Genomic DNA, 19,780 nt, shown 5'->3' on the forward strand with positions numbered 1-19,780 from the left:
ATATTAATTTTTATTAATATTAATACTAATTAGTTATTACATTTTACCAATTTTTTATCCAATGAATTGCAATGTATATAAATAAATTTATATGTACATAAATTTATTATAAATAATAGATATATAGAAATATAACTTTTTTTGATATACTTGGTACCAAATCCTTTAAATTTTGAACCTTTATAAATTAAAATTTTAATTTCTCAACAAATATGAAGCCTCAGACGAATGCTTGTCGTGCTTTACGTGTCACGTGCTCGTCACGCGCTCATCTCTGGCTCGTAACGTATTCACCGCATTCGCTTTGAATGTATTGTGCACAGTCGTTTGCCCATTTTGGGCCTCATCTGCTCCCCACCCGCTGCTGGATAGATGTTGGCCCCCCCACCCTGGTTTCGGAACAGGCCCCGTTCGGGTTGCTCCACTGTTTTGTGTATATTTGTTCTATAATTACGGCCTATTTGCGCTCTATTCTCCGTACACATGAAAATTTAATGGACCTCTGGCCCCGGCCTAACGCTTAAGCTGGACATTTCCAAAGAAACGCCCATCCGCCCGGCCGCCCAGCCGCTCAGCCGCCCGTGCGCCTCTCCGTCGTACAACTGGCTTGGTGTGTGGTCTTAGACGCTGTCTCTTGGCTTTCAGATTTAGTCATTTGGATCAAGCATTAGGCAGCACTTCAAAGGCCCCGAGCGTCATCTACGTGTACCTGCCTGGCACTTACATATGTATTTTAGATGAAGGTTCATTGCGGGTCTCGAGACGCTGCCGCTACCACAGTCGCTTCTTCTTCTTGCCAGCTTTTTTTATTTATTTATATATATATATTATTTTTTTGTTGCTGATTTTCCGCAAACGCTTTCTTTGTACTTAGTTGGCACTTTCTTTTCTTCACTGGCTCCTCGTGTGTGGTCGACGGGGTCTAATGGGTTATAAGACGTTGGGTCGTTGCGGTACGGTGCCGTGCAATGCAATTTGCAGCTCATTGCGGTGATCCAGTGGCAGCTCGACATGAGCCACTGTTAATGAGCACTCTTGGCACTCTTCTCACAAGGTTTCCGCGTCTTCGACGGCTCCATTCGCGGCAGTAGAACAACATCGTTTGAGCTTCTGACTTCAGTGTGAGCCGGGTCGAGTTGTCACCATAGTCACACATGAAATTTAGAGGCTCACCACAATTCATTTGGAGGCTTAAGCAGTTGAAATGTCGTTGTGGAACGAATGGAAATGGAGCATGACAATGAAATATATTGATCAAATTATAAACATATATCTTGAATGTGTATGAATCAAGATATATACCACTAGGCCAGCAACACTGATTTCAGTTTTCCTAATGTACTGTAGTATTAAGTGGAATGAGTGGAATTGAAATACAGTTTTTGTTTTATTTAATTTATCAAATAAAATCTAAAATATTCCGAAAAGACTTAATAAATTGCCGGTACATAATTAGTTGCCTCAACCAAGCTATGTTCCATATTGCATTTCGTTCCCTCGCATTGGTATCTTCATTAAAATTGCAAACAAAAGTGTGTCTGAGCACAATATATTAGTTGCATCAATCGGTCTGTGTTTCATATTCCATTTCGTTCCCTCGCATTGAAATCTTCATTAAAATTGCAAGCAAAAATTTGACATTGGCTGTGTGTTTCATATTCCATTTCGTTCCCTCGCATTGAAATCTTCATTAAAATTGCAAGCAAAAGTGTGCCTGGGCACAATATATAATTAGTTGCCTCAATCTGATTGTGTTCCATATCCCATTTCGTTCCCTCGCATTGAAATCTTCATTAAAATTGCAAGCAAAAATGTGCCTGGCCACAATATATAAGTAGTTGCTTTTAAAGCCAAAGAGCTGTGTTCCATATTCCATTTCGTTCCCTCGCATTGAAATCTTCATTAAAATTGCAAGCAGAAGTATGCCTGGGCACAATTTATAATTAGTTGTTTTTTTTGACTGTGTTCCATATTCCATTTCGTTCCCTCGCATTGAAATCTTCATTAAAATTGCAAGCAGAAGTGTGCCTGGGCTCACGTCATTCAAACCCACTTGCTCTCAACTTTTCTTATTATAAATTTACTAAATGTGTGTGTGTACATACAAATGCAAGCATATGCATGTGCGTGTGTGTGTGTGTGTGTGTTCGAACAAAGCAAACTCGTAAATCTACAATTCTGGCTTAATAGAACTTTTGTTCAGTTTTAATGCGGCTAACAGATTTTGCCTTTGTAATTGTTGCACTTGCTCGGGGCCGTTTCCATCCATCGAGTATAAAATTTAATTTATGCAGTTAAATGTGGCTCAGTGTGTGTTTAATTCGTGCTCTGTGCATGTGTGTATGTGTGTGTGTGTGTGTGTTTTCCATAACTATTGCATTTTATACAGCAATTAGCGTAGGTAGCGATGCTTTGTGCGCATTTTGATCGTAGTTAAGATTAGTTTCCATGTTCGTAGTATTAGCTGAAAAATTTTAATACGGCTAATATCGTGACATGGCCAATGCGGAAAATGCCTTACTAATTATTCCACTTTTTTCTCGTATCGTTTCGCGCTTATACCATTATTATACTTTTTTTTGCATTAATTTTCATTTAACAAATGATCGAGTAAAATTCTGTTGAAATTTTTCACAGAAATTGAAAAATAACAACAACAAAATTGAAACTTAAACAAAGGCAATTTCAAATGCGGTTTTTAATGGATTATAGAGGTGTATATATGTAAAAATATATGAGAGATATAAATGTATATATACATGTATATTATTTTTTCGAAGAACTGAAATTAACGTATATATATAATTATTTATTTTTCTATCTGTAATTATTATTTTAAATTTTCTTGATGAATTATTTAAGAATTATTTCATTACCCTGAGTATACCCTTTAAAAGGAAGGTTAATGAACAAAACTTTAACCTTTTCATATTCCAATCGCTCGACCTCCATCATTATTTAGGGTTAGGGTAACTATTAGTCGTTCATTTTTATATGGAAGAGTCTTTCATCTATCTCTTCATTTTTGATGTGGTTAGAGTATCTGTCAGTCGTTCCGTTTCTGTATCTTTAACCTTTCCTTACTCCATCAATACAGCTTTCATTTGTATGTGGTTAGGGTATCTGTTAGTCGTTCAGTTATAGCTTGTTGGTATTGTATTTATGTAAGTTTTATGGGCGAATAAATCAAGAGCAGCAGCGTGTTTCGTTTCTTGATTTCTTGCAATGGATGGCGAAGTGGTGCTTCTGCTTCTGCTGCTTCTTCTTCTTCTTCTGCATTTGCTGCGTTGCCACAAATCTTGGCTCCCATTCAAATGCATTTCGAATTGATGGACGAGCGCCAATGTTGGCAGCAGGCGTTGACAATCAATTGGGCTGCCGTTCGAGCAGAGACAGAGAGTGTGTGTGAGAGAGAGAGAGAGAGAGAGGGAGATGGGGCGATGTGGCGTTGGGGCAGGGAGATGCAGAGAAAAAGTCATGAACTGATGCAATTCGAAATGAAAGTTGCCAAATCGAGTGCAAAACTTGCGTCAAATCGAAACAAATTAGAAAACTGTGTGAAAAGCCACTGAACGAATGTGCGAACGTAAAGCCAACAGCGGCAGCATGAAAATTGTATTCGAAAGATACAAAACAAAACACAAGAAACGGAAAACAGAAAACCAGAAAACGAGATGAAATAATATGAAATTTTACGATGCGATTTTCATTTCAATTTGAGTCGCGATTTGTTTTGCCAATTGCAATTTGTGTCTCTAGTTGCTGTTGATGTATTTGTGTCTCTGTATCTGTAGCTGTTGATGTATCTGTATCTCTGTATCTGTATCTGCAAGTAGCTGACGGACTGCGAGGGACCCCAGCCAAAAGATCAAAAGATATTGCTGCAGTCTGGCGGTCGGCCCAATCGGACTGAACTAAACATTTTTCGCCGTGTTTTCACTCTTCCTCTCTGTATCTCTCCCTCTCTCTCTCACTCTCTTTTTAACAGCCCCACTCATTTTGTGTTTCTTTGTTGATGTTTGTTTATAATTTTTTTTTTCCTTCTCAAAATAATCATTTTATTTTGGTTCGCGCTTGACTTGTCTATAAATTATCCAGGCACAGAAACAATTTTTCTTATCGGCAACAACAAAATTTAAAAAATAAATAAATAAAAATTAAATGAGTTAGGCATAGATAAGAATTTTATTTTTGTCTACTTAAATTTAAATACATTCTTTAATATTTCTGTATGATACAGTCTGTCAAGAATGAGTTGGCACACTGAAAAAAAATTGAATTTTTTGACTTTGGATGCAAATATCTAAGTCAATAATGCATAAAAATTATTTTTTTCAAATAGGAATATGTTTAATATTATTTCATTAATTTAAATATAAAAATAGAAAGCATAACATTCAATATGTAAAAAAAAAATCAACAAAAACAAAGAATACTCATAAATAACAGTGTCAATAATGTGTTGGCACACTTACAATCTATGAATCTTAACTTAAAATTAAAGCTAAAATATGATTAATTAACATAATTTTAATATTTTGTGTGGCCTCCCTGGGCATTTAAAACATGTTGAAGGCGTTTTTTCATAGAAGCTATAAGGTTTTTAATTAAATCAAGAGGGATTTTTTCCCATTCCTCAATTATAGCTGATTTGAGTTGTGTGCGGCTCTTAGGATTCCTTTTTCCAACTTTCTTTTTCAAGTATGCCCACACATGCTCAATCGGGTTAAGGTCAGGGCTCTGGGGGGGTGTGTCAATCACTTTGCCACAGTTGTACAGCAGCCAAGTGCGAACAGTGAGTTCTTTATGCTTCGGATCGTTGTCCTGATAAAATTTAAAATTTGGCTTGTTGCCATTCAGAAAGCCGAATTTAGCCGCACTTGCTCTCAAATTTGCTCTCAAAATTTGGAGGTACTGCTCTGCATTCATTGTGCTTTCAATGAATGCAATTTCTCCGACTTTAAAAGCAGCCTATTTTCTTTTTCGGCCCGGTTTATAACGTTATAAACCGTTCTCCTGGGCACAGAAAACATGTCCATCAATTCTGGAACGGATTTGCCCATCTCGTGGTTGTAATAGATGAGCTGCACCATCTCAAAGCTTAATCGCTTTCCAGGCATTTTAAAAAAATATTAAATTTGTGCTTAAATGCGTAACTAGCGAAAATTGACAATCAAATGGCAAGAAATGTAAAAGAAAACGTTCATAGATGCATAAAATATCAACAGATAACAGTAAAATACCGTTACTTCTAAGAATTAGAGCAAAGCAGATGTGCAAAGCGCTCAGTGCCAACACATTATTGACACTGTTATTTATGAGTATTCTTTGTTTTTGTTGGTTTTTTTTTTACATATTGAATGTTATGCTTTCTATTTTTATATTTAAATTAATGAAATAATATTAAACATATTCCTATTTGAAAAAAATAATTTTTATGCATTATTGACTTAGATATTTGCATCCAAAGTCAAAAAATTCAATTTTTTTTCAGTGTGTCAACTCATTCTTGACAGACTGTATATGTATTTTCCACATTTGCTAATACACACACTCATACACACCTATACAACTACATACATATACAAACATGTATAAACGCTTCTACTGAGTAGATTTGCAGTTCCAGCTGCTGCTTCCAAATTGGAATATATTTATATACTCTCCCTCTCACTCCCACTCAGCACAGCAGCCAAACGACAAGCCTTTGGCCTCTCGCCCAATCACAGCTTCTCTGTGTCCCTCTCTCTGCTCATTCTGCAATTCGTTTATTGATCCACTGTTAAAAATGAAATACAAAATGAAAAAAATAAAAAACAATGTGACTTAATTTAAAAATTGTTACAATTTCGAGTAAATTACACATGAGCCAATTTTTGCCCATTGCATGCGCCCAATTAATGCGCACGTATGCATGTGTGTGTGTGTGTAAGTGAGTGTACTTATGTAGCTGCTCTCGCTCGCTCGCTCACGTTCGATCTGCAGCCTGTGTGTGCGTGTACATGTGTGTGTGTTTCTGCGTTTGCTGTGAAGTATACGAACGCGCGTATGCAAATTGTTGTGAGGCAGGTCGCAAATAGCGCAGCGACTTTTTCTAGCGTAAATTGTTCAAGAGCATGGCTACAGCTACAGCTATAGCTTTAGCTAAATAAGTAGCTAAATAGCTGCATACACACACACACAAACATACTGGCATATATGCATGTATATGTATGTATATAAGCAAGCTATCGGTCGTTGCGCCATACACAAGCGCTCGCACACACACACACACACACACACATAGTATATACATATGTCGTGTATAAGTGTGCTTGCACTATAAGAGGAAAAACTATAATAAAATCAATGTATAGATGCAGATACGACAAAACATCGTGCCACATGCTGCCACTAGATGCATGCATGTTAGTTAGTATGCAACGCTGCCCCCCTGCCACACGCCCCAGGCCCCAAGCCAGCGCACAGTATTTATTGTTTGCCGTAAACAAATGTGTTGTTTTTTTTCCTTCTACATACATACATATACCTACATATATTTTTTTATTTTCAGCTCAGCTGCGCTGTTTGCGCTCTGTGTGTGTACACACATAAATTTGTATATATTATATGCACACAGGCATAAACAACACGAACTACACTACCTCAACTCGTTTGCTATTCATCGTCGCTCTCCCGTTTGCTCGCACACTCTGAGTGAGCACTATTCCACTGAGCGCAGTGCTCAGTGACGATCGCTGAAGAGCGCACAATTAACTCTTTGCCTCAATATAAAATACACTCAAGAGCTCATATTTCTAAACGCTCTCTTCTCGGTTCCCACGTTATCATTTTACTCTTAGCATTATCAGTCACAGCTGTGCGTAGCAACGCTCTAAGATTGAGTGATTGTCTGTCAACATGACTGCGCTCTTATACTCATATACACTTATGTACAGAGAACTCAATTTTATCATTCGCTCTAGCTGAATTGCTCTTTGTTTGCGTTCTCTTATAACCTAGTTCACTCCAAATCAATTACTCTTTGCTCTCAGCTAGATCACTCATATTCTTGCTCTCTTGCTCTCTCTCGCACTCGCTCTCGCTCTCTCTCACTCAACACACACTCTCGCATAGGCACGTTTTGTCGCTCAGCTGTTTCGTTACCCCCGTTACACTCACTGACAACACATCAGATCACTCGACCCAGCGAAACGCGAACGTGACTTGGCTCGCCTGCTTCGCTTCTATTTAATTTTTTTTCCATTTCTTATACACAGTGCTTGTTGTTGTTGTTGATGTTTTTTCGCTCATCGCTTTTGCTGTTGCTGGCCGCTCCTTTGTTCGGCAGATCGTTTGCCAGCCTCTGCCACCGTCGCCCCACCCCCAACAACACACTAGCGCAAACTTTATATACATATGTGTTTTCTTCTCTTCTTCTTGTTGTTGTTTCATTGTTTCTGTCTTTGTCTTCGCTGCGGCTTCGCATGGGGGCTGTGCCGCAGCGGATTATTTGAGTGTTGTCTTGATTCGCTTGCTACCGCCGCTGCTGCTGCTGCTGTTGTTGTTGTTGTTGGTATTATTATTGTGCTTTGTTTTTCACTTTTTGCTTTGTAGATGCACAGATACGGATACAATTCATAGGCCTGACTTCGTAAGTGTATGGATGTGTATGTGTGTGTGTGTGATGGTTGGTTTGCTTGCTTTTTAGTTTTGTTTATCGCTGCTTTCCTCATTTTACGCTTATTTGTTTTGAAATCAAATTAAACGACGCATAACAAATCAAGGGGAAAGAAACGAAACGATAAAAAGCGAAAACACTTACATGCACGCACACACAAATACCTACATGTGTATATACATACATATATTAACATGTACATATGTATGTAAGTCATAAGCTTTTACTTGTGAGCTATAAAGATTTGAAGCGCCTGGAAAACATCCAAGTTTTCTAGCCATTTGATGACTCAATTTTCTGGCAACGAGCCCCCCTTATACGAAGTGAATAAACAAACTTCCAACTGGTCGCACAATTTGCATTCGCTTGCAAATTAATTTATAATATATAAAATAATATATTAGAATATATACGACATATTTGTATGTACATATTTGTATTTATGTACATATATACACATTTATTATTTTGAATATTTTTAATTCGAGCTTTAAATGGTTATATTCAACATTCAGCAAATTATCAGTTATTAAGCTTAAATTTAACAATTATTTCCAGTTTATAATAGCATTAATCCAAGCTAAAATGGAAATAATAAAAAAAAAAATTTAAAAAAAAAAAAAAAAAAAAAAACTTTATATAAGTTGTTGTTTTTAAGAATCTTAAGTATTTTTTGTATAGCAATAAACACATTCGATAAGGCAGTGTATCGAATGGCTTGAATATTTATTTATATACATACATACATACATACATACATACATACATACATATATATATACATATAGACAAGTTTACATTTCAATGGGAACTAATATTATTATTATTTATTATAATAATATAGTACTTATACACAACAAAAATTAACTAGTAGATTGATAAAAAAAAGTCACAATAAAGTTAACTTTAAAATTTATAATTAAATATTGTAAGTATTTATGTTTATTAATATAAACAAATTACAAAAAAAAAAAGAAAAGAAAAATTAAAAATAAAGCACTTTATAAGAAAACAATATTTTAAAAAGTATATAAATTAAAATAATATATTACACTAAATAAAATTAACTTACAAATTTAAATCAATAAAAATATCGATATTGAAGGAATCAAATATTTAAAGTATTCATATAATAGGTTAAAAAAAAAAAATACAAAGCAAACTAAAAATAAAGTAATTTAAAAACAATATTTGTAAAATATACAATTATAATATTTTTAAATATACATAAATTACAATAATAAGAAGAAAATAGAAAATTTTATTGTAAATTAAAAATAGTAAACAAATAATTTAAAAATTCAGCCATGAAATGAAAAGGATAGAAGAAAGTGAAAGTGAAAGAGAAGGAATGTTTTCTAGTGAGTTGTGCTGGGAATTTATTTGGCAACTTGCGAGCAGGACGGGGTCAAAGGACACTGCACAGCGTGTCGTATGCGTAATATACGCTTATTGTCCTTCCTAACGACGACATTTGTTTGGCTTAATTGTCAATAAATAATTGTGAAAAGTGCGCACTGTTTGGCCATTAGAGAGCGATGTTTGTTGTTGTTGATAGTTGTTGTTATTGTTGTTGTAAGCGAAAACACATACACACACACTCACAAAAATTCGCACATCATTTTTCAAGCTCAGCAGCGATAACAACAGCTGCAAAAATACGAATCATACGAAAATGCTGGCACAACAGCCAGCAACCCCTCTAAAGAGCGAGAGAGAGAGAGAGGCAGAGAGAGAGAGAGAGGCAGAGAGAGAGAGAGAGACCGAGAGAGTAATGATGATGATGAGCTGGAGTTGAAGTTGGTGTAGCGGTTGGGGTAGGGGTCGAGGTACGGGGTAGTCCCGCTGCCAGGCAACGTTTATCCTTTCACCATGGCCGATCAACCGCAAGTTACAAATGTCAAATGTTGTTTTTGTCGAAAAGGCTTTCGCAATGCGCCACCTCCTTCGCGGACAACCCTCGTATGTGCCACGCCTGCCACCGCCCCCCGGGCCGCACCAGGCTCTAGCCCGGTTTGCAAAAGGTGCCATGACGCATCATTTCTATTATTTGGCAAAAATAAAAAGGAGTAAGAAAACTGCAATCGAGCGTCGCCGACTGCAAAATACTCATTCACGGCCAAAACGATGCGAGGTACAATGCACACCAATATATTCTCTATATCTAATATAGATACAAATTTCTAATCTCTGGCATTAATAATCGGATTTGTGTAAATTCCACTATAATTTCGGATCCGATTTTGATATCTTCTTTTCGATCAATCCTTAATGAATTTTAACAGTAAATCACGTGTCAAAGTTGGGCTTAGCCACGCCCCTAATGATCATAAATATGTTCATCATATCTTATTGATTCTCGACTGTCAACCCGAATATATGTTCCAAATTTGAACTGTCTATCATTTCAACTGCCATGATTTCTGAGATCCCGTTTCCGGGATGCATTTTTAATATTATAAAAATCAAAAATAAGAGTTATAATTTGATTTTTATATAAAAATTGTTCTGTAATAATTATTTTTCAATTTTAATAATTAATATTAATTTTTTTTTAATTTATCAAAAAAAAATTTTTTTCTTTAATTTATTGCTAAAAAAAATTATAATCGTTACGGTCCCTGATTTTTATGTATTTTCCGATTCACCACGCCCAAAGAGTATATGTTCCAAATTTCAAGTCTTTAGCTTCATAGGGACACTTCGCAAAACTAATATACTCAACTCTCCTTCGTGAATGAGTATAAAACCAAAGAAGAAGAGGAACAGGAAGAAATATCTACGTATTACGATTTGAAACGTCGCTGACATTGACTGACATTGATGACAATGATGACGCACAAAGTAGCTGAGAGCAGCATCCCCCCGCACCACTCTCTGTCTATCTCTCTTTCTCTCTCGCTCCCATAAGGATATTGACTGACTCAAGTGTCTGAGTTCTTAACTCTTTTGATGTTTTTGCATGTGCCATCAGCTGCATTTCGTATCTAAAAAAAAGAGAGAGAGAGAAAAAAAAACAGCTGCAGCATCTGAATTCTGTCATGAAGCATCATTTGTTATCAGAGTTGGTTTTAGCCAAAGAAATAACTATTGATTGATTGATGGATTGATTACCAAGCAGACGTAGAAAACATCAGTGTTAGTAGGAAAACCCAAATTTATTATAGATGATTATCTATGTATAAAGATATCATATTTTTGATATCAGAATATTTTGATTTTGAGTGAATATAAAATAATAGAATATAATATAAGTTTTAATAACATGTAATATTAAATGTAAGATAATATAGTAAAATGTAATATAAAAATATAATAGAGTAAAATATAATATCATATAATGTAATATGATATAAAATAATAAATATCATATATTCATGAATTGGTTGCTTAAATAATTTTTTTATTTAAATTAAACAATTTCAATGATAAAGTAAAAATAAAATAAAATAAAATATATTTCATTTCCTCATATATTGTAATTAATAATTTGATTAATTAAACAATATTATATATTTTTATATATAATTTAGCCTGTATTTCAGATGAAACAAAAAATATAAAACAAAAAATATCTTTGAACTTTAAAAACTCCCATTTCTCGAGATTATTATTATTTTTAAACACATGCTAGTTAATATTAAAAAAAAAAATAATGTTACAAAATTAAAAAATTACAATTCTATGTTTATATATTTTCAATTGCTCATTCAATTCGCAATATAAATGTTTTATAGAATATTATTAAAAGATCATCCATTTAGATGAGAAAATAAACGGCAATCCAATAAGAACATTCCATTAAGATATGTGTGTACATAAGTGATAAAAATAAAATATATTATAGTCTTTCCTATAATAAAAATTAGAATTGTCTCAAGAATATGAAAATATAATAGGTATATAAAATAAGAAATACCTATTACCTACTTAAAAAATATTATATATTATGTAGAAATATGTAAAAGACTTCTCTCTCGATATCCAATATCGGCTATATATCATTCGGTTTGCCCTGCATGCGATAGATTTGTTTATGCATGGGAATGTGAACTAGTTTGTTCTGGAAGCTCCAATCGATGTCAAAGTCCAGGTGACGTAGGGCGCGTTTCACCTGGAATTGGCCCTTCACAGAATCTCGAATGCAGAGCGGCAGATGGGCGTCGATGTGGAAGAGCGTCTGCTTCCATTGGGTGGGCGGGGCATTCGGGCTCGTGGTGATTGGCTTCAGCTTGGGGAACTGAAAGTCAAAGTAGAGCAGAAACCATTTGGCCAGGGACTGGCGCAAGCTGAACAGCCGGAAGGGCACAGTGAAGCTCAGCTCGTGGAGGCTGAGCGTGCTCAGGTCGAAGCGGCGCAGCAGCTGCCGTTGGGTGAGCACCTGGGTGGCGTCCAGGCAATCGATGACAGGTGTTTGCTGGACGATGCGCCAGGCCAGATGCAAATCCAGGCCGGAGTAACGGGTCCAATAGTCTGACATAGATGGCTGCTTCTCGGGTTGCTCGGCTATGGCCATATAGAGATTGGCCAGCTGCGGGAAGATGCGGCCGCCCGGCTTGAGCCACTTGTCCCGGGCATAGATCACAGCCTCCAGGGTGGAGCTGTACATCAGACAGGCGCTGGAAGTAGAGGAAGGAAGGTGTAGAGTAGCCTACCCGCTGGACATGGGCTTACCCCATCCACTTGGAGACGATGATGTCGACGGGGGGCAGCTGCAGCTGCTGCACATTTCCCTGGATCACCTCGATCACGTGCTCCAACCGATTGTGGCGCACCAGCTGACGCGCCACTTGGCAGACGGCGCTCGACTCCACGGCAATGACCTTGGCCGCGCCCTGCTGGGCTGCCCACAGGGAGAGACAGCCACTGCCGCAGCCCACCTCGAGCACCGTGGCCTGACGAAAGAGCTCCGCGTTGGCTTCGATGGCCGCCTTGAAGCCCAGCATGGTCACCTCGTCGCGCAGGATACCCTCGTGCCCTTGCAGAAACTCTGCATAGGTCGTCGCAGAGATTTCCTCTACTGCAAGTTTTCCATTGCCATCTGTTAGCATATTCGCATTCAAAATTCCAGAAATTGCATTTCAATTGAACATCCGTGTTGAAAGCGTTGCCAGATTGTTGTGCATTTTACATGCAGAATGGACACACATACTAAACACATCGTTAGCTAAACACAACACAAGCAACTGCTCGAAGAGAGAAAAGAGAATAATTGAGCACAATTCTAACGGAATTTGCTTATGGGCATATGAGCGAAAATCCGAGTTTACAGTGGCTGTGCAAAAACCTCGTCGACGTGAGAAGAAGTGTTGACATAATAAAAAAACTGATTATTATTATAATCATTCATTTAATAATAATAATAATAATAATAATAATAATAATAATAATAATAATAATAATAATAATAATAATAATAATAATAAAAAATAATAAAAATATATATAATTAAAGCCATATCAAACTTACATACTCATACATTTATTTGCAAGTGAAACTTCATATACAATTTTATATTGGCAAAAGTTCTTTATTGACACACTGTACATAGGACAAGCATAGAATAACTTTTTTCAGCACAAGAAACTGAGCGAGAGGCATCGCATTCACAATCGGCTGCTCGCATCGGATGCTCTCGTTCTGCCAGCAAGGAAGAGGGAGAAGGCGTAAGCTCAGCTCGGCAGGTAGAGGGCGCTCGCTTTTGTAACTTTGCTATTGTTTTCAATCCTACTCTCAATTTCGCTCTCTCGAATAATGCATATACATATGTAAGTGTGGGTGTGTGTACGTTCAATGCCTTACATTTTCGTCTGCATCTTACTCGTTTTGTGTTTTGTTGCTCAAGATTTCAACTCGCCCATATAAGAAGATCGCTTAAAGGGTATCTAAGCGTAGATGCGATTGGTAATTTTTCTGTGTTGGGGCCTTGTCACAGAGGATAAGTACATATGTATGCATATAAATAAATGTGTGTATGCTTTTATGTATGCGTGCTGCGGGACTGCTGTAACTGTAAAAACATTGCGACTTTTGTTGTTGTTTCTGGTTAGTGACGGTGTGTCATATTGCGTGAGCAACTGAGTATAATATAAGCTAAACAGTTATTGCGTTTATCATACACTAAAAAATTTTTATTTAAATTTTGTGTTGGTTCTCTCTGTAAAAATATGAAACTACAAATTTTGTTAGATAGTCCGAATGTACTACTACTACTACTAAGCATCTTCGCAGGCATCTGGCGGCGTTTCCTTCAGTATACCCCGCTTGCGCAGCTTACGAAGCACATCGTGCACGGCCCCAAAACGATTCATCGTATAGAACTGAATGCCATACACGTCTAGCTTGGCGTCCAACACCTTTAGAATGGTACTTAATGCCAAGTGGACAAAGAATTTGCGCACCTTGACGTCGTCTTTCTCGATTTTTTCTAGCTTGGCGAGTTTTTCCGCTGGCAGCTTGATTTTCGTGATCTTTTCCATTAGCTTGTAGGCTTCCAAAGATTCGGGCACCACCACGCCCACCATTATGGGCGTTACGATGCCGGCGTCGCGAGCGGCTTGAACATACTTGATTATCAGCTCTGCCGAGTAGCACATCTGAGTGATTATAAAATCCGCTCCCTTATCAACCTGTAAAAGTGAAGAGTGAGAAGACGAATGCTGATAAGAGAGCTACGCTGATAAGACATACTACTGAATGAGGTTAACGGAATCAAAACAAAACAGATCGTTTGGGCAATGGGGTGACTAGAAAATACCCTGTAGTTTGTTTCAGACTTGATAAAGATTAATGTAAAGGAGCAACATCAATCAAATCTAGCAAAATACCTAGTTATTCTAGACTCAAAAACAAATATATGTTCTTATTATCCTCGATAAATTGGTCATTCTAAGGGCCAAATGCGACGCCTTTGATTCTATAGAAAAGTCAAAATAAGAGCAGAGTAGTTCAAAGTTGGGGAATATATCGAGCTGGCAAGCCTTTCTAAACTTGAAGAAGTTCATTAATATATTACATGTTCTGTGATATAACCAGAAATGGGGTATTCTGGCTCCATGCATAAGCTACAGGGTAACTCAAGACTCATACCTTTCTTTCAGTTAACACTTACCTTCATCTTTAAGAACGCTATGTTTTGATCCATATCTATTTTTCCTTTATCCAAGCTCACATGGCCCTGCGGATAACCAGGAACGGCAATTGATATATGTTCTGCCAGAGAAGAGAGTAAACGCCTCAGAAATGAAGAGAGTGGGAGAGAGAAAGAGAAGTGTGTGAAGTAGATCAAAATACTCACCCTTGCGGACACGTCGGGCATGCTCGATCAGCTGATACCCATAGAGATAGAATTGGTTGTCGTCCCGCTTGTCGCCTCTGACTGCCAGCAGATTCTTAAAGTTTAGGGAGAGAAATTCGTTGATGCGCTTCTTGGTCTGTTTGTAGACGCTGAAGTGGGGCATGGCCGGTATGTAGGGCTCCAGGTGTCGTATCATCTGCAGCGTTTCCACCCGCTCCAGGGGCGTTACGTTCCAATAGTGCGGCAGCCACACGATGCTGATGAAGCTGGGCAAGATGGGCAGAAAACTGTTGAAGTCCACGCAGGTGAGCTTGCCGTTGCTCTGGGCGGTTATCTCAATGCCATAGAAGAACTCGCGCCGCTCCACCTTGCTCAGCACCACATCCGACACATACGGCTGCTCCCCGGAGTTCGCCACCTGCTCAGGTGTATACCGAAAGCAGGGCTCAATCAGGCCCTGTGACGCATCGCCAGCAAAGCTGTGCATCGCATTTGCGTCCAAGCTATGCATGCTTACTCGCTCAGTTCGCTTTGTCAACTGATTACGTTTATTGAGCCGATAGACGCGATTCTGGACGGCGAATGGCGTTACGTTCCGGAGCAGCGGCGGCAGCAGCGCTGCGTTACGGTTTCGGCTCATCGCGAGTGCCCGTAGCCCCCCTTCTCTGCACGAATATCACGTACTCCTCTTGCACCTACGCTGAATCGTATACATCTTATCGTACTTCTCAACTTGTTTTTCAATGTGTACTGTGGTTTGAACTCGAGACGTAAAGGGGATTTCTATTTCACTCCATTGAGATGTCACAAAGTATTGCATCGTGAAATTAGCATTATATGCATTTACATACCCTGAAGTTGACGGTATAATTGTTGGGCTGAAATGAATGTAGTAGGCAGGAAAAGGCAATTATATATATTTATATTATATTCTTAATCAACAAATGATCGATTTTCCCTCATCTTTCCGTGTGTCTTTCCTTTCTTGGGAATTTCTTATCAACTTTTTATCCATAAGGAAAAGAATGAGATGATAAACCTTGATAGATATAGCATTATTCTCTTAGACTATTTAAAAATTCGAAATAATTTTTACATTTATCAGTAGGTTTTATACTGTAAAATTGATCTTAGAAATTAAAAATTATTTTTCACAGTAATCTGAGATTTTAGATTGTAATAGATTATATCATTATTTATTATTTTCCTATTAAACAGTGAGTATGTAATCGAAATTATTGTTTCTTTTATAGGAACATTTCGATCTGAATAAATCAATTGTATGCGGCATTTAATGTGCTTTAAGTGTGAGGTTATGTTCACATTGAAGAGCAGCACTTCAGCATGAATTTCTAAAAAGTTTCTGCTTTCATCTAATTTGAGGCTGTGGTGCATCGATTACAAATGAGATGTTTCATTAAAAACCATTTTCAAGTAGTTTGCTGCAATTGGGCCAAGACGCGATGCAACAAATCATAACAAACGAAGTCTCTATTCATATTCAGTATTTGAGTTTTACGATAATTTTCCATTTTCAATTTTCCAATTTTCCATTTCGTTGTAGCTGTTGTTGGCGACTGGGGCAAAATGATTTGATGGCGTTAATTACATAAATGCAGTCCATTTAGATTAGAGAGCGAGTGAGACGCGCAGGCAAATCAATTGAGAGGCAACGAGGCTGGGGCATGTGGCAGGCAGATTTAATTGCTCTTCGCAAACGTCCACTTGAAAACATTTGCAGCAAACATTGCCGATGCGATGTCGATGCCGATGCCGATACGAGTTGAGTTTGGGAAGTCGAGCCACTTGGGTTACGCTCCAGAGCCATAATCATAATTTAAATGCCGCTGGCAACACTCAAGAGCCATAAAAAACCAGAAAAAAAAGAAAAAGAAACATGCAGATCGCAGAGCCTGGCCAAAAATACTAAAATAAACAAGCAAGACTCTGGCAGTCGGGCGTTACCGACTGAAGAGTACTCATTCACAGCCCAAACTCTGCCAGATCGGATTTTTTTTTTCGATTTGTCAAGCTTCCAATGGTCATATTTATATTATTTTTTGTACAAATCAATAGGGAATGATAACTATAGTTATTAGCTTTTGACACCCTCAATAGACGTAGCCATATATATACATAGATTTACGACTGTTATAATCGGGTTATATAGTAAAAATTTATATTATATTCATATATTCAAGTCTCTAGCATTTCAAGTGCATTAGTTTCAGAGATACCAGTAATAATACATTTCCGATTCGCCGCGCCCATTATATGCTGCAGTAGCACCGAAATGGTTTCTATTCGTATGGAAGGACAAACGGACGAACATTTTACGAAGCCAATATACTCATTTCACTTTGGTGAAGGTGCACAAAAAGAAAACATGGAAACTTTAATAAAAATCAGAAGACAGCCAAGAGTCGCTCCCTCCCTCTCCCTCTCTCGCGCTCTCCATCTCGCTCCCTCTGTCCCGACGGGCGTCAAGTAGCAATTAAAGATTCGTTTTAGTGCCTCGACTCCGCCTCGAAATTGTGTGTTCCAAATGTCTGCACTTAGGCAGCAACAGCCCGTTGCCTCCATATGGGATATATATTCCAATATATATACTTGTATCTACATATACCTTCATAACGATTTGTTACCTGTTCAAATGTGCTATACGCACAGCGTTGATATATGGCCTTTTGTGCAGATCTCTTGTATTTATGGCCAGCATAAATCATTTGAACGGTCCAATTGGCCAATTCGACTAACTACTCGAATTACTACGTTGGCAACTGGACATTATCTTTAGCCAGAGCTTAAACTGAGCTTAAATCTCTGCAACTAATTTAGATAGCTTTGATCTGGCTTAAAAATTGTTGTTGCGTTTTATTTTATTTTATTATTTTACGAGTTTTTAGTTTTATTTTAAAGTTTCTTAATTTAGCAATGAATAAACATTATAGATTTTGTTTTTCAATTTTGAATTATTATTTTGCCATGATTCAGTATTTTTTATAGCAAAGAAATTATAGGCTTTTCTGTATAAATCTATCTTAAAACCTAAAACTTTAAGCATTATTCAGTTACAACCTTTAAAATAAAGTCTATGAGCATATTATTAATCAATGACTACTATCAATTAATTAGTGAACAGCATCAGTCATATAGCAAATGCTAGGGACAACTTGAAATGACTTCATAATGTACGTAGACTTATGCGAGCTAGTGTATAAATACAAATGTGAACTGAACAGTCTTTACAAGCACAGACATGTTGACGGCTCAAGTGTTCTCTAGAGTCTGGAGTTTGTTTTCGACCTCAGGAGATTCCTGCAGAGACGTTCTCGCCCCTTTGGTAAATCGTGCATGCTTAAACACGCTAGCTTGTCCAATTGATCCTGACTTTGCTTATGTTTATAAGAACCGTCCACATGTTCATGGTTGAGCAGTCTTAATATGTGCATACATATGTAATTATATATTCTTTGTATGTATGTACATAAATCATGTCTTCCTTTCGACTCTAAGCAGAGGAAGTTCAGCTTATGTAAAGAAAATAATGCCGATATCCCATATCTTATAGTATTATTATTATATATTAGAATAGTTAAGTATACATATTTGTATAACTATAAAACTAGTGTATCTTATATTAGTATTGCTATATCTTAAGTTGACTTTACTAATGGGTATTGTCTGTAATAATACCTATAATATTGATTAAGAATATAAAACCAGTATAAATTTTTTGTTTTTTTTTTTTTATTTTCATTTCTTTAATCTTTTATCTCTATTCTGAATTAAATTTCCTTTATATTAGATTTTTATGTATGATAAATTAAGATATTATTATTATTTTTTTATGATTTGCCCACTTGAAATCTAAATCAGATTGCCACATCGAGTGGCATTCCTGGGAGTCTATAATGTTAGGCATTTCAATTAGTTTTTGTTGACTATGAAAATGTTAATGTATGCGCAGCTTGTTGCATATAGATTTTCCTTTCTCTCTCTCACTCTATATATATGTACATGTATTGGTTGGCTTCACAGTTTTTACGTCGAGCCGTTTTCGTGACGACTTTACGACTTTTAATGGTTCCGACGTTAATAAAAATATTTTGTTATTTGTGATAATTTCAGTGATATAAAATTGTTTATGATTATTAGTATTCGCTTAGGCAAACACACACACGCAGAGGGTGCATGGCGAGGGGAACTACATAGGTCTAGACGACCGAGAGGGACCTGCTCGACCAACCGATCCCAAAAACCAAAAAAAAAAAAAAAAAAAAAACGCTGGCGACATTGAGAAAGTGGGCACTAAATCAGCTGCGGAGTTGCCTAATTACAAATTTGATGCAGCTGCAGGCAGACAGAAGTTTTGGGCTTCAACCGGACCTTGAAATATATATATAGTAAGAGAGAGAGAGAGGGATTTATATATGTATGTATGAGTATATTTTAGGCCTATATTAAAATTTGTTTCGGTTAAAGTGCGGCACATGTGGCACAGTTGCTACCCTAAGGATGTCTTGCCATAGCCTCAACACACACACACACATATATATATATATCCAGACATGATCGGAAATACGTTGCATGGAACCTGTTTAAACAGATTTTTCGTTTCATTTCGTTTCGTCTTAGAGACATGATTCTAAAATTAACCAAAGGCGTCGCCTGTGTGGGGTGCACACTGTAGATCGGATCGTGTCATATTGGTCTCTAATAGCACACAAATAAACAGCAGCATAAAAACCATCTGAAATGCGTTTTTCCCTCGTTGTCGTAATTTATGAATTTATGTGCATCCAATATTAAAACAATTGAAA

At 37.1% G+C, this 19,780-nt stretch overlaps 2 protein-coding genes across 2 annotated transcripts; both read right to left on the bottom strand.

Annotated features, from left to right (window-relative positions):
• Positions 1 to 11,247: 11,247 nt before the first annotated feature.
• LOC108614676 (protein arginine N-methyltransferase 1-like) lies at positions 11,248 to 12,731 on the bottom strand. The gene is made up of 2 exons (XM_018008901.2): positions 12,335 to 12,731; positions 11,248 to 12,279 (listed from the first exon to the last, which is right to left on the bottom strand). Exons 1-2 carry the CDS (start codon positions 12,709 to 12,711, stop codon positions 11,655 to 11,657), a joined length of 1,002 nt encoding a protein of 333 aa, XP_017864390.1. The 5' UTR covers positions 12,712 to 12,731; the 3' UTR covers positions 11,248 to 11,654.
• Positions 12,732 to 13,761: 1,030 nt separating this feature from the next.
• LOC108614675 (uncharacterized) lies at positions 13,762 to 15,734 on the bottom strand. The gene is made up of 3 exons (XM_018008900.2): positions 14,958 to 15,734; positions 14,772 to 14,872; positions 13,762 to 14,289 (listed from the first exon to the last, which is right to left on the bottom strand). The coding sequence occupies exons 1-3, from the start codon at positions 15,595 to 15,597 to the stop codon at positions 13,876 to 13,878; spliced, it is 1,155 nt and encodes a 384-aa protein (XP_017864389.1). The 5' UTR covers positions 15,598 to 15,734; the 3' UTR covers positions 13,762 to 13,875.
• Positions 15,735 to 19,780: the final 4,046 nt, after the last annotated feature.

The sequence above is a fragment of the Drosophila arizonae genome, chromosome 4 (genome assembly GCF_054131065.1).
Source record: "Drosophila arizonae isolate 15081-1271.41 chromosome 4, UAZ_ARI_1.0, whole genome shotgun sequence".
NCBI lineage: Eukaryota > Metazoa > Arthropoda > Insecta > Diptera > Drosophilidae > Drosophila > Drosophila arizonae.

Bases quoted from the DNA above. Each gene is read 5' to 3' on its own strand.
- LOC108614676 (XM_018008901.2), bottom strand. From the start codon at position 12,711: ATGCTAACAGATGGCAATGGAAAACTTGCAGTAGAGGAAATCTCTGCG. The intron at 12,280-12,334 runs GTAAGCCCATGT...CTCTACTTCCAG, and splicing joins ATCGTCTCCAAGTGGATGGG to CGCCTGTCTGATGTACAGCT.
- LOC108614675 (XM_018008900.2), bottom strand. From the start codon at position 15,597: ATGAGCCGAAACCGTAACGCAGCGCTGCTGCCGCCGCTGCTCCGGAAC. The intron at 14,873-14,957 runs GTGAGTATTTTG...CTTCTCTGGCAG, and splicing joins TGCCCGACGTGTCCGCAAGG to AACATATATCAATTGCCGTT. The intron at 14,290-14,771 runs GTAAGTGTTAAC...TCACTTTTACAG, and splicing joins TAGCGTTCTTAAAGATGAAG to GTTGATAAGGGAGCGGATTT.